Here is a 14,704-nt window from a genome sequence, read left to right on the forward strand (position 1 = left end):
TTTGTGACAATTTTTATATCTTTCTCGGGACATGGTGATAGTCGGTAATATGACTAGTTACTAATCCTATTAAACAGGTATTTTGTCGCATATTAATGCAATTATGTCAGTAGGAAGACATCTATCTGTATTCAAATTTGAGGTTATTATGATAAAAATATATAATTAAGGATAAGGTCTAAACTCAAAAGTATCTATGGTTGTCCGTAATTTATGTTTGACATAAGGGAGCCCTACACTTAGGTTTGCAAAGTCGATGCTGATTTTTTTTATTTCGCTGGGAATGCAGCGTGGAATGCGGGTCGACGAACTTTATGGGGGGAAAGTAATGCTCGATCCTATGATGTATTACTGTGCATAGATAACAAACAATAAAGTTGCCATTCGAATGTGTTATGAATTAATTGAAATAAATCATCATGTTGTTTGATTAATTACTTCGATTTTTTTTGTATCCTTACTATAAAAGCGGGAAATGAAGTTTGCGTATGTATCGGGCTATAAAGATTATTAATTTTGTTTATTGAAATATAACGGTCATATTTTTCCAATGTCTAATACATTATTTCTTTATATGTAAGCATTTAAGTAGGTTTCTACTCTATTCCGTACGTAAAGTTGCATTTTATAGTGCAGAACTAACCGTACAATGCAAAGCTAAGTACATTTTACGACTATGAGCCCTAATTGTTTGCAATGCAAGCGCTCAATAAATAATACGCGCCAATTCATCAGAATCGCTCAGGTATTTCTGCTTCGCGCCATAAGCCTCGATCTTAGGAATGTCGACTGACTAGCTCCGATAGCGGCAGCTGTGAAAAACAATACAACAAACGTTCTAGCCAGAGAAAGACCGGCGGCCGAGTGAGGAGAGGACACGACAGCTAGCGCTAGCGGAGAGCCGGCCGGCGACCAGCGCTCGCCTCGATTTTCCTCCCACAGCGTCAGAAACCGCACCTTACTCACACAGCCGACCATTACACACACATACAAACGCAACGTAACGTCGATGCGCTGATTTCCTTCCCCGAGCACTTGTGAGGCGCGAGTCGCAACATATTTTATGACATTATTCGGTATTTATGCGCTTCTACAACATAAAAACTATGTGACCGCATGTAGAATTGATATGTGAACATATGTGTTATACAAAATCGACAGGACGAAGCGTATTTTCAGAGGATTTCGTGAATGGCAACGAATTAGCCGGGCCGGCAGAGGTGCGGGGCGCCGCGAGCGGCTTCGGCGCGGAGGGGGCGCCGCGTCAAAGCCCGGAGCGCGAGAGCGGCCGCTGCCGCTACTCGCTCGCCACCTCGCGCTTCGCCAACTAGTCGTGTCCACGGCGCCACCCGAATAGCACGCGCGGCTGTCCTTAGAACCGGCCGGCACCCGAATAATGTTTCAGTGTCTGACAAACTCAATAGGAGGTCTCGGAAGAAGTACCGTATTTAATTTACACTGTATAACCAACCGCATATTCTCAGTGAGTGTTACGCAGTGTGTACGGAAAAAACTTTGTCGAAGATTCTGAAGAATTCTGTGTGAAATTGTGTAACTCGCCGGCCCCAGTCGGATCGCGTTTTGCACAAACTTTTCGGTGAGCTATTTTATTCCTATTGCTAAAGTGTCATTCATCAACATTGTTCAGCAATTTAATATTGTTTAAAAAAGCATCAACAGGTGCGGGTAGTTATTTTATAGGTTTATAGCGTATTAGTTGTCGGCGGGGCGTTGCCGACTATGAAATGAACTTCGGCTTGTTAGCGTTTCTGCGAAAACCAGGCGCCCAAATTCCTTACATTGCCGTAACTATTGCCGCGGGTAAAACAGAATTTCATTATAATTTTAACTCTCTTTTAAATTATGCCTATTTCATTTAATGCATTGCACAATAATAATTTTTTGTTAGGAAACTTAACCATTAAAAGTAATAAAATAAGAATCTCGTGCAGTATATAAAATAATTACGACGTTATGTTAAAAATAATAAATTTAATTAAATTATAGTAATTTTATAAATGAAAATAATTTTCGACATACAAAACAATTTCGGTTATTTAAAACTTATTTTTCAATATTTGTTACGATTTATAATTATTGAAGTTGTAATTTAATTTCATAATATTTCACATTTCACAATATTATATTGAATGTCAATGTTGCATGAAGTGCAGAAACATGAATTGCATAATATAAAGCAAAATTCATCCTAAGTAGTATATTATGTAATTTTTAAAAATAAAAAATGTCAATTAAAAAATATAAGAAAAGATATTAAAATTTTTAATATCTGTGAACTTTTATGTCGGTACAAAAATTTTTATCGCACATTTTAGTCATTATTTGGATAAAATCAATATTAATAGCGAAAAAAAAATATTTCCATGAATTGTTATATTTTGCTTATTTGTCAATTTTAGAAAACTAATTTAAACAAATAATAAGTCTCATAAAATGTTGCAAAATTGACACAAACCGAATGTTATATATTTTTATAATAATAAAAATACTTCATAACAAAATTTTACTACTATTAAATACAAGAGTGTATGGAAAAATTTCTTCTATTTTGTGTGTGGAATTCAATTGAAGTGTAAAAAGGCGCGCAGAGTCGCTGTATTGGTAAACACTATGTTTTCGCGCCATTCTGCGCTTGTAAACAAATGCTCTTTTTACAAGTCGTAGCCGTCTACCTGGCATTGACGATTGTTCGTGGAATCACTACCGTCGACATCCAGGTAGATTGTAAAAAATATGCGGGGATGGTACTCCAAGGATAATAGCTAATTTTTGTAAGAATTGGAATAAGCCTCAAGGCCAAAGTACCCTTTAAAACAGTTCGTTCTCGTATCCCGCCTTCAGTCTTGTTTTGGACACCGAGGTGGACACTTCCCGCTCCCCGACTTGGTGCTCTAACGGGATTTGTTTGTAAATACAAGGGGGTCAACACCCCTTGTGTTACGAATATCTGTTTTGGTTTTTAACATTTTCTAAAGTTTTTAAGTTTGATAGTTAACAGTGAATTTAATTTATTTCAATCATAAAATAAATAAATAAGGTACTTTAATTGTGAACGATGTGCAATAATTAGGTAATGCAATTAAATATGTAGTGTGTGTAGCTTTAATTTTCAGTTTTAATATTTTAAACAATCCTATTATTCGATATCAGTATGATTTGTCGGACTCCTAACCATTTGCGTTACCAATACATAAATTATTTTAATAATTCTAAAACAAGTATTTCTTTTTGTTGCAGACGGTGTGCGTAGGACCCATCGCGCGCATCGTCCTTGTGATAAGGGGCTCTGTGATATCAAAAACTTCGTCGTAGCTTTAAAACTAGTTAGTATTTTAGTTTATATAAAGAAAGAAGAAGAAAAAAAATAAAAATGTCGCCACCGATCCTCGACCCCAACATACTGCAGTTTGACATCTGGGAGACATTGGATGAGGTGACGATGGAGATGGCTTCAACGTCCGAGTTCTGGACGCAAGTAGACTACGAGGAGGACCAGCTGGACTTTGTACCGCCGTCTAACCCGGACAGCCTGGACGACAGCGACCCGGACTGGCGGATACCGGACAGTCCGGAGGACCACAAAGATAACATCGTGCACCACGATTGTATGTGGGCGGGATCTTGCGTGGATTCGGCGGTGCACCCGTCCAACACATTTGTGCCAACGGACTTGATATCTGCGACGCCGGGCCAGAGCCTGTTGCGGCGGGACATCTCACCACCTCGACCTGAAACTCCGCCTTCACTGGACGGTGACGAACAGCAATACCCGTTCGAGCATGTGGTGGACGTAGCGAGTGCCGCACGCCGGCTGGTACGCGACTCCGCCGCCGTGGCCGCCGACCACTCCTACACCATAGCAAGACAACGCATTGACTACCTCGGAGTGCAGACGCCGTCTGACTCTTGTGAATCAGGTATGTTTTATATTCTTCAGAATAATATAGTCTAAATCTTTCGTGACCTAGATCTTAAGTTAGGTATCGCAGTGGTAGGTATAAGTTACTTTTGATGATTTTTATAAAAAAAAATCTCGTTATTTCAACGTACCCAAATAATCGATGCATACCTTCGTCAATACTTGACATATTTTCTATTGTACGATATCGTATAATAAATTTTTCAAAGCGAGATTTTCGATAAGTACACCGATTTATTTCTGATTCTCCCTTTTCTTCAACGATAAGTGTAGTGTTAATGAGTAAATCTAATAGTGAAATGTTATGATATATAATTGAGTAAGACGGCGGCGGTACAAGATGAGAGGAGGACGCAGGCGTAATTCTGCGAGCGCGGAAACTGGGAGTATCGACCCGGCTCCTCGCCCCGCACAGCTCGCCCCCCGCCCGCCCGGCTAGACGCACTCGCGCCTTCCGGAACCTCGCCGACCTTGAACGTACCAACCTTCCTTAATGTCAGAGCATCCTGCTCATCCCGAGGGACTCTATAATTACGAATAGTTGGTCCACATCTGAACCGCATTCGATTAAAACGGCGACGTTCAAATGTCATCGGTGCAAAGTTCGAACGCAATGAATCTGTCATTGTCTGACTGTTAATGTATTTCAATCGTCTGCAGATCGGTTAATTAGATTGTCTCGTTTACTCAATTTTGGCGGGAAGTACGTAACGTACGTAACGACACATGGGTTAATAATATTTACAGTTGTGACTCTCGACCTCGGTGCACGCTACACGAGTGCATCATTACTACGACTACAATGTTACGTTATCTATTTGCACTTTAGCTATCATCGATTGCTGCGTGTGAGGTCGCATCGTGGCTCGCATTCGTTTACGATGCACTTGTTGCACCGTTAGAATCGTAAAAAAATGTTTTTTATTTTATTCTTTTTAATTGTCAATTATGTTAAGTGACGAGTTAAAAATATCGATGTTCGCATTCACCGCGACATTCTCGCATCGAGTTGTCCGTTAGTCGCGCAAGAATGCGACGGAATGAAATGGAATCTCATTGAAGTGGAGCTCGGCTGGCCGGTCACCGGTCACCGGACCGGTTCGGAACGCGGTACGCCCGCTTCTAGTCCGGCCGGATCACAATTCATAGACAGTCGATAATTCGCGACAGTGAAATCGCCTAATGAGGTATTCGCTGCAAAGCTACATTCTAATCTATTTTATTTTCTATAAAACAATGCGATATTAATAACTCTGACGGAGTCAATTAAAAGATTGGTAACGGTCCGTATCGCATCACTAGCAGCCGCGCCAAATTTACGACGCATGCTCAGTTTTATCGCGCCATACGCCGAGGAGCGCGCCTGCTGCGAACTCAATAGATTCATTTTCCCGCGCAAAAATGTTGCGACAAAACTGTACCATTAATTATTGAATGTTATTACACGTACTTTTTGCAGCGGTAACTAGTATTTAGTTAGATACACATGTAACTTATCACAGAATAAAATTGAGTTATTTTCTGCGCCATGTATCGAATTAAGCTATCCGACAAAATTTCGGGTCACTAGTTTTATGGCTCTTTTTGTTGAAAAACTTCGTGTAATTTTGCAATAACGCTAGCTAGCTATTGCCGGCCGCTATAATTATAAAAGCGGCTAACCTAATAAACTTTAGACAGATAACCGAGTTAAACAGCTCTAGGTGCTTTTGACCTGTGTTTTATCTTGACAGATTGCGCGGCCGAGATTGTGATTTATGACATTTAAATTCTAGGTCCCGTTAAGTAAGTGGGGCAGTGGCTGCGCTATAGAATTGTTAAGTTCCTTTAAGGGCAATTCAGGGCACTAGATCCGGTTTTAGGCGCCCCCCAAACATTGCTCGGAACCGTGTCGGGGCCGACAACTGCGCTTACGATTTCGTACTTTTCGCGAACGGCGACAGAACAGCTGATCTATTTTTGAATACTGACGTAAATACTTACTAAGCAATGTTAAATATAATCACTTGATTAAATATTTGGTTAACATAGTTCATTCTTTAGCAACAGTATGAATTTAATTTTGTCGTATCTTAGAAACTCAGAACATCTGCTCAAAATACTTATTTGACGCAGGTTCCATGTACTAACTAAATCTATTTTTATATTGTATTTATAAAAAAAATTATATTGGTTCTACCAACAAGCGATGTGAATGTTCTCCGCTGCATAGATAACGCGATTTGCAAGTTCTTATGCCGCGTTTGAAACTGACCTACATATTGTTATATAGTCTTAGTTAAGAAGCCCAGTTTTCAACCAGAACTATTGTACAGAGTACAAGATTCTACTGATATTAATGCGGAAATTAGTACGAGATTTATCCGACCGTTGAGTGACATAAATGGTTATGAGAGCGATCGAATGGTGTCATTAGTTCTATCGGGTTTTTCTCGGTTAAATACGTAAAAAAAACATTCGATTCTTAACTGAATATGTGTGTGTGTTTGATGGTTTGTCGGACAGTAAAGCGTTTAATGTACAATTCATTATCAATTCACGATAAGTTGTCGCAGTCACCGGCTTCGTTGCCGTAGTGTTGCAAGTCGTAAAATACAAATGTCCCACTGTAGTATGTTCGCTGTAGTGGGAGCGACCTTGTCGTTATCGCGCTGAATTGTTAGATATTGTTTTAAACGATCGCTATATATGTGTGTGTAAATATTTCAAATCGCGATAAAAAAAAGTTATGTGACGTTAAATGAAACGTGGAAGTGCCGACTTACATTCCTCGACGCGTTCGCTACTGTGTACGACAAATTTGTAGTTTGTAAAGTACTTAAAAACATGTACTTCTGTCAAATACAATTCGAAAAAAGATCGTTAAGTCTAAAGAAAAGAAGAATAAAGCTATGGAAAGAAAGAATGCACTGGCAACTTAGAAATAGTTATAGAACGCAACTTCAACAGCGCGGAATTAAAACAAGTATTTTAGTTATAAAGCCTCAGTTATACTCAGTGCTAATATAGCTTTCTAATGGCAAAATCAGTTTTTAAATCGATCAATTCGTTTTTGAATTAATTCGTTACATACAAAAATACAAATCTTTCCTTTTAACTAATAAAGATAAAATAGAAGACGATTGAAGATGGGTACAAGTACATAAAAAGCCTTGAACGGAGGCTCAGTTTGGTAAATATCGCTTCGATCCCGCGGCCTTCGAGCATCAAACATCAAGTTCGATAACGGTTACGCAGTCGTCCGACTGGCATAAATTTGTATTGTCTTATCAAAAATATCTTACAATAACCACGTGATATCAACTCGACAACCAGATAATTTACAATTTCACCTTGATCTTTCCGACCTAATGATTATTTAATAATAAAAAAAATTATAATCTAAATCCCATATCTCTCAATTTTTCCATAAATTAGTAGTTTTGTCGCGGATAGCAACACTGTTTAGCGAGTCTATGTAGGTCGTGCAATCTATTATAATATGTATTACCAGAATTAGCAAAGCGGAATAATTTAAAAGCTATAAAATTTCGATGTGTAGAAACGAAACATGGCAACAATTTTAAGAACAAATCTTTTGATAGTTCAGTGGATTTTATTCAATTTGTCTCACGTTTGATTAATTTAAAATGTTTTTAATTTATATATGAGTTTTCAGACTTCCATTAATTAGTATATTTAATATTGATTTTATCATCACGTGTTTTTGGATGGGGCCATAAATACATAGACGATTAAAATGACGCAACAAGATTTCTTTGATAACCATTAACGTCTCGTTTATATGTCGTATTATTAATCGATTGACATTTACGTTTTAATGTCGATTTTAAATAAGTCGATTTGAGGATTTTAAACATTTTAAAAACTACCCTCAAATAAATTTTATATCAATATTTTGACAGTATCATTTTAATGGATCTCTGTTGAAATTAGTCTTATTCTCTTTCTGTATTAAATATTTCTAGTATCACCAAAAGATAACATACTCAATATTGAAATCCGGTTACATTCTCTCGTTCATTAGCACTCAATCGTTGGTTCGTTGGTTTGTTAGCTTTTTTCTACGTCAAACAGTCGCCCGTGAACTTCATACAAACCAAGGCCGTACGCCCAATCGATCCGCCATCATACCTCGGCCCATAAATTATCACTGCCTGATTTAGAAGGCGGCCGGTCTCGTACACCCGCCACTGCCTAGATGACCGACTTTTCTCGGTTGCGTAATACGCCGAAAATACACAGACGATCGGGTCAGCGATGGATTCGATCGCCATATTACGTTCCTACTCGAGACTATTAATATACCTTACAAGTCGCAATCCATCGATCTGTGGGATGGTACCTTCAGTTTGACGTAACCGATTTCCATTTAGGGCTCCAGCAGTAATGAGAAAACAATAAAAACATAAGCTGCGGCCACAGTTATGGTCTCTTAAGCTTATTATCGTTCAGCGGTACTCCAATGTACAGGATGTGTCGAATTGAAAATTTATTTTGCCGCGCTCACGCGACTTCTTATCGCAGATTAAATACTTTCAAGGCTGTTATAAATTCGCACAATAATCGTATCGATTATCATTTAAAATCCCATCGAGGAATAAAATTGATATCGTAATACAACTGATAGAGGCGCACCTTTATAATTATCAATATTTCGCGGACTTTTGATAGTCCATTACTTTTACTGTGCAAACTCCGAATGATCTAATTCTGAGGCAGTTCGTGGTTTGATTTGTGAACTTGCTGTATAAGATAGCGTGCATCGCGCGCACGTCATGAAAATTTTTAATTAACGCGTTCAAATGCCAGTGAACTTGGCCTGGGGCTTTAGAGCGTGGCGAGCGCCTTGCGGGTCATCCGTCTCGACTTCACAATAAAACCCTTACGGATATAATGTTTGAGACGTACCGATTAAAAAAGATACAGAATAATTCATATCAATCAATTAGTAGAACTAAATCTTGTATCGTATTTATGAAATCGGAACGTGGTTACTGTGTGAACTGAAATGTATTGCTGCCGCGCCCTATCGCACTCGTAGCCCAGAATTCAATTTATTTGTATTAGTTCCACATATTACCAATACAACTGCTACTATGCAATATTAATTTAAGATAAAACATATGAAATTATGGCTTTATATAAAATATTTCTATAAGTAAAAATTATCAGTAGGCAAACTGAAATATAAGGTTGTTTTTAATATCTTCATTATGTATTCTTACAAGGTTTTATCATTATTTTTAATGAGTGTAGTTTATAGAGGAATATAGTTGTACTTTATGTGATTTACGTTGTTGTAATGACTAAGATAGTATTTCAGTTGTAAATATTAATGTGCCGATTGCTCAATGTGGGTCTAAGCAAGTAATTGGCAATGCAGTTGAATGACTCATTGTATTTCTCACGGCGCAGACGTAGACAGAGCCTAGGAATTGTGACTAATATCGAGTGGGCTAACAATGTAGATACCATATCATCGAACTTTATTACATGTTAAGTATTAAAATTTAAGATTTGTTGACACACAAATCTATTTAAGGCTCTGACACACTCGGGTTTTCCAAACGTTACATTACTACAGACTATCTGCAGTGATTTAATGTGAGACGCGACATTTGAAATCACGTGTTAGGTGAGTAAAATAAGTAGTAACTGGTTAGGTACGCGCTAGAACGGAGCCGGCGGCGACAATGCGGCCGGTGTGGCTTACACGCTGAAAATAATACCGACCGTCGGTTGTTAATCGCCTCGGCGCCAGGGAAAGAGAAAATTGCGATGTGCGAATCTACTTCCCACACAATGGATACCCCGCGCCCACTGCCGCGCGTCACACAGATCATATACGCAGGACGAATGCGGCGCGTACGATAAGCCGTGTTACTATGCGGAACCGACGAAAAGATCGCGCGCGTCGGCGTTATTCCATTGCCGCCGAGGTCGTCTATCGCGAATGCTCAGTTTCGCGTATGTTTCGCAACTTTCGTCCTTGGACTGCTTAAACAGCTGCCCACGTGACCGGTTTCTATTTTCAACGCCTTAAAATCTAATCGGAAATTCACGGGTGCGGACTCGGGCGATTGCGTTCACTCGGGCGATCTGGATTGCGGGAACCGCTGACATAATTATTCGTTCGCGTAACGAGATAGCGCTGTCGAATACCGATTTTCCGCGAAATTGGCCCAGCATAGTAAACACGATACGTAAGTAGTAGGACTACATCCGTCGAGCGAGTACTCTACGCCCATTACCGCTTCCATTCATTATTACATCTGTTAATGACATCATTATGTAAATTGTGAGATAAAAGATTAATTTTATCCTGCTCATTTGGGAGTCCTAGTCCTATGGCTTCGATTCTAGAGAATGCAGGTACATTATAAGAGAGAGGCGCCCGTGTTGAGGCAGTTACCATTGACGCCATCGACTCCGTACGTCTCTCACATTTATATTCAGTAAAGAAAAAACTAGTTATCCATTCCGAAACGGCAAACTGCGTTCGCCTGTTGCTACGCGATTGTGCCCTAGCAACAGTAACAGGTTTTACTGGTCTCGAATCGCTCGCGTGTCTGCGCCGAGGGAGCGTGCTCACCGATGTACTAATGAAGCTCCTCTCTACCGTCATTGGGTTCGACAGCCGATGGCGACGCGCTAGGCGAGTCCGCGCCGTCGGACGGGCGTCCATTGAGTGCGGACGCTGCAGTATACGCCGCGCACGCGCTCTAGTTTTGGCGCGAACGCCCGTGACGTCGGCGTCCGGATCGATGTCCACAGACGCTGCGGTAGTACGCCGGGGTCGACGCCCTCGACCCCCTGCCTACCCCCGCACGCCTCCCCCTCGCCGTGCCAGCGCCTCCCACCTGACTACTGCAGCCGCATCCCTACATCACATCTAGACCCGCAATTGTATATAGACGACGCTACGGCGATCGCCCGCCTTTTATGGTGATGCGAACATTACGGTCGTTGCATGAATGAAAGCATGCGAGCTATGAAACTGTTAATGCGGGTTTTAATTTGCAATACAAATAAACGAACGCCAAACCGTACTCGGCGCTCGCATCGCTAGATAACAATACCGTTCTAGGAGATAAAAAATATACTAATTGCATTTTTAATTGCCGTGTTAATATTTAAGGTTCAATAGAATAAACTGTTTCTCTATTGTTGCAGAGGAGGAAATCGACGTGGTGTCGCTCGGTACGACTCATCAGCCTTTGCCGGGCACCACGCAGTCGCGTGACTCGTACTCTCGGTCGTCGTCGTCCCAGGACCTCCTGTACTCGCCTCAGCAGACCCCGCGACCGGCCGCAAGGAAACGTCTCATACCACCGACAAGCATACCCAGCGCCTCCGTACCGCGACGGAAAGCGCGCGGCCCGGGCCGGCGCGGCCGACGCTCTAACACCGACACCGACTCAGAAGCCGAGGCGCCCGACATAGAGCGCCGTTCCATACACAACGACATGGAGCGCCAGCGCCGTATCGGCCTCAAAAACCTCTTCGATGAACTCAAGAAGCAAATACCCGCGACCAGAGACAAGGAGCGTGCCCCTAAAGTGGTGATACTGCGCGAGGCGGCGGCGCTGTGCCGGAAGCTGCGCGAGGACGACTACGAGCGAGAGAACCTACAGAAGCAGCAGAACAAACTGGTCGCCAAACTAAGAAAGCTACGCATGATGGTTTCTCGCTACCGCGTGTATTGAGGGGCCGGCCGCTCTCTGCGGTGTTCGTTCGTTCAGGGAGGGCTCTCCGAGACTTCCGCGTGATGTTTGAGGACGCTAACTTTAGTAAGTTGTTCTGATGCGTATTATTAATGACGCCGCTAGGTCTTCGAAGAATCGACGGAAGTTCATTAAATTTCATCAAATTGTCAGCTTTTACGGCTTACTCTGCTTCTGTACGAATGTTGTAGTGATAAATAACCGCTAGTTAGTTTTGCTCAAACGATATTTTGCAGTGCCAAAGTGAGCCATAAAACTGGCATAATCGAGTCCCAGGACTTCATATAAAACATAATAGTTTACAGACTGTTGCGATAACTCGTAGACTGGTTTATACCTCTGAAATGTTTTTCGACTTATTGTTTAAAATTGTTTAATAAAATAGTTGCGATTATATTGAAATCGCCATTGAATTGTCAAAGATACATTTAACATGTTTCGGAAACGTTAAGTGATTTAGTTGAGCGTTTCTCTGTGTAAAGAGATGAGGTAGGGTGGAGAGGAGAAGAGAAGTATCCGATTGGGTTTGTCAGTGCTGTATATAGGAGTGAGTAGAGGCGTAGTGCCGACGGCGGAGACTTGGTAGGCTAGGCTGGCAGGTGGCCGCTGAGGGCCGTGAGAAAGTTCCGGATGTGCTGGCCTCTATATATGTTTTCGGCCCGGTTCGTAGGATTTTCTATTTCATCCCACGTCTCGCGCGCTCGTGCGGGAATAGGATAGTGATATCAAATATAGTTAACTCGATATTATTGTAAGTCTAAAATATGCATAGGTTAGTTTGCTTACGGTTTTTAGTGGTTTTTGTTATCATGTAAATTTAACACTTAATGTTTTTATATTTAGTCGCGCCATTGACCTCGATTCAATATTTTAAATGTATCATTACGAACGAAGAAATTATGGACCATTTAACTATTTTTTAATCATTATTTGTGCCTATATATTGCACGTAATTTACATAAAACTTTTTACGCATATGACTAATACTAAGATGGTTTTGTTCACGCTTGGAACGCGCGCTTTTCAAATTAATTTCGCGCTCTTTTTACTGTCACTCGAAGTGTATTTGGCGCGGCGGTGAAAAAAGTGATTTTAAAGAAATGTGTTTTACAGGCAAATTTGCACTTCGTTATTGTATATGCATTATTATTTCACCTAGTTTATACGGATACTTTATTTTGTACGTTGTGAATATTAGACAGATTAACAAATGTAGCTGCAATTTAGCTAAATAGTCCAGTGACTCAAAACAATGAAACATAATCTCAGTGACTAGTATACGTTTTAATGGCATAGACTGTGTATTTTGATAATAACATCATAATTACAATTATAACTACTTTATTTCCGTTAAGAAAATAAACATTAAAAAAAAATAACCACGAAATAGTTCCTCATAGTACCTACTAATAGAAAATTTTGCATTTTCTTTTATATAATATTTTACTGCAGTAAGTTAGTGATGTACTTTCGTTGTAAAGTCGATAGATGTTAAGCCAGGCTGTCAGATTGTGAAAGCGCTAGATTTTGGCCGGCGTCGAGGGCGCAGTAACATTTGCTATCTGTCCGGGCTTCATCCGCAGTTTGATGTATTATAAAGCACATGGTCAGCAGAATGAACGCTCGAAGGCTTTAATTGTGTGCGGAATGTGCCTTGCTATGTACATATAAATATATAGATAATATTAGGTTTATACTCGAATTAGTTGCAAGAAATATTTTTGTGAGATATTATGTAGGATATAGCGTTGTTTTAATAAGTAGAAACACGAGGAGGTTTAGAGTTATCCTGTTAAAGGTTTGCAGTTTATCTTCCATTAGCTGTTAAATGTACATAATAGAAAATAGATCATAGATGTACGTGATTTTTTTTTATAAACGAGTTTTTTTTTCTAGTAATCGTTTAATTTTTTTTTCTTAATGGGAGAGTTACGAATTCTCGAATGTTGTACCTGCATTTAATTTTTTTTTGTTATACTTGACATAAATAATAAAGTTATTGATGATTTAGCTTATGTTGAAAGTAACATTGGTTTCTTATTTGGTGATAACATACAGTTAAAAACTATAGTTTTCGCGTAAGGGAAAGTCAGTAGATAATGTTTAATGTAAGAGATGACAGCTTTATATTCGGTAGGCAGATCGAGATTACGGAAGTTTTAACGAATCAATGCACATCAAACTGTGACAAGGCACATTTCCACCATCGCCAAATGGTACGTCTTGGGTCAATAAAGTTACACATAGCATATACATACATAGCAACTCAATTTGTAAATTTTTATAAATAAGGTTGGGATGAGTAAATAATAGTTTAATTTCTATTGTGTAATTTTTATTTGTATAGTATCCGTAAGCGATTTAACATCTAGCCACCGTCGGGGCCAGTGGGGAATGTAAATTTTTTTAATGGTGGTCGATCGGGCGTGTTGCGAGCGGTGGTGAGTTGTGGTGAACAGTGGTGAGCGGTGGCCGGCCGCAGCACGCCCCCTGGCGGTGGCTGCACACTCCACTACAGAGAGTGCAGGACGCAAAATAAAATTCCGCCTAACATTAAATTTGCACCCTGCCATCTTTGAAGTGGCGTTAGTATAAAAGGACATTTGTACTTATCGCGTCAGATACGACTACGACGATGTGAAAAGTTCTTTGGTTTTTGTTCCTTAATTATGTATATCGAAATGCTAAGATAATCATTAAATATGGAAATAAATGATAAGGCCGTTCCGGGGCAGAGTTGAGAAACCATTGGCTATTCGATTGTGATTTTTATACATTTTCGATTTATTTTAATTGGGTTTTCGGCTACTAAATTAGTGTTTAGATTCTGTGATTTTATATGTACCTGTGCGGTACGCTGGTGTGATGATGTTTTTAATGCTCTGTCTTGGTCGGTGTAAAAAAATAAACGGTTTTTATTCATATTTTGTTGTTTACCTTTCTCTTTTCCTATCCCTCAATTACATACATAAACATAAATACATGTAATACTGTGACTATTATAAAAAGCAAAAATACCTGGCCATCTAAACTGGTT

General features: G+C 39.9%; 1 protein-coding gene across 2 annotated transcripts; it reads left to right on the forward strand.

The window, feature by feature from the left end:
* Positions 1 to 1,294: 1,294 nt before the first annotated feature.
* Positions 1,295 to 14,591, forward strand: Myc (bHLH transcription factor Myc). Of its 2 annotated transcripts, none has more exons than XM_013316807.1 (3): positions 1,295 to 1,597; positions 3,259 to 3,938; positions 11,117 to 14,591. In XM_013316807.1, the coding sequence occupies exons 2-3, from the start codon at positions 3,392 to 3,394 to the stop codon at positions 11,647 to 11,649; spliced, it is 1,080 nt and encodes a 359-aa protein (XP_013172261.1). In that variant the 5' UTR covers positions 1,295 to 1,597; positions 3,259 to 3,391; the 3' UTR covers positions 11,650 to 14,591. The 2 variants fall into 2 exon arrangements, with proteins under 2 accessions (XP_013172261.1, XP_013172262.1); XM_013316808.1 differs by lacking the exon at positions 1,295 to 1,597 and adding an exon at positions 2,894 to 3,091.
* Positions 14,592 to 14,704: the final 113 nt, after the last annotated feature.

Source organism: Papilio xuthus, unplaced genomic scaffold (assembly GCF_000836235.2).
Source record: "Papilio xuthus unplaced genomic scaffold, Pxut_1.1 DF826945.1, whole genome shotgun sequence".
NCBI classification, from domain to species: Eukaryota; Metazoa; Arthropoda; class Insecta; order Lepidoptera; family Papilionidae; genus Papilio; species Papilio xuthus.

Bases quoted from the DNA above. Each gene is read 5' to 3' on its own strand.
- Myc (XM_013316807.1), top strand. From the start codon at position 3,392: ATGTCGCCACCGATCCTCGACCCCAACATACTGCAGTTTGACATCTGG. The intron at 3,939-11,116 runs GTATGTTTTATA...CTATTGTTGCAG, and splicing joins GTCTGACTCTTGTGAATCAG to AGGAGGAAATCGACGTGGTG.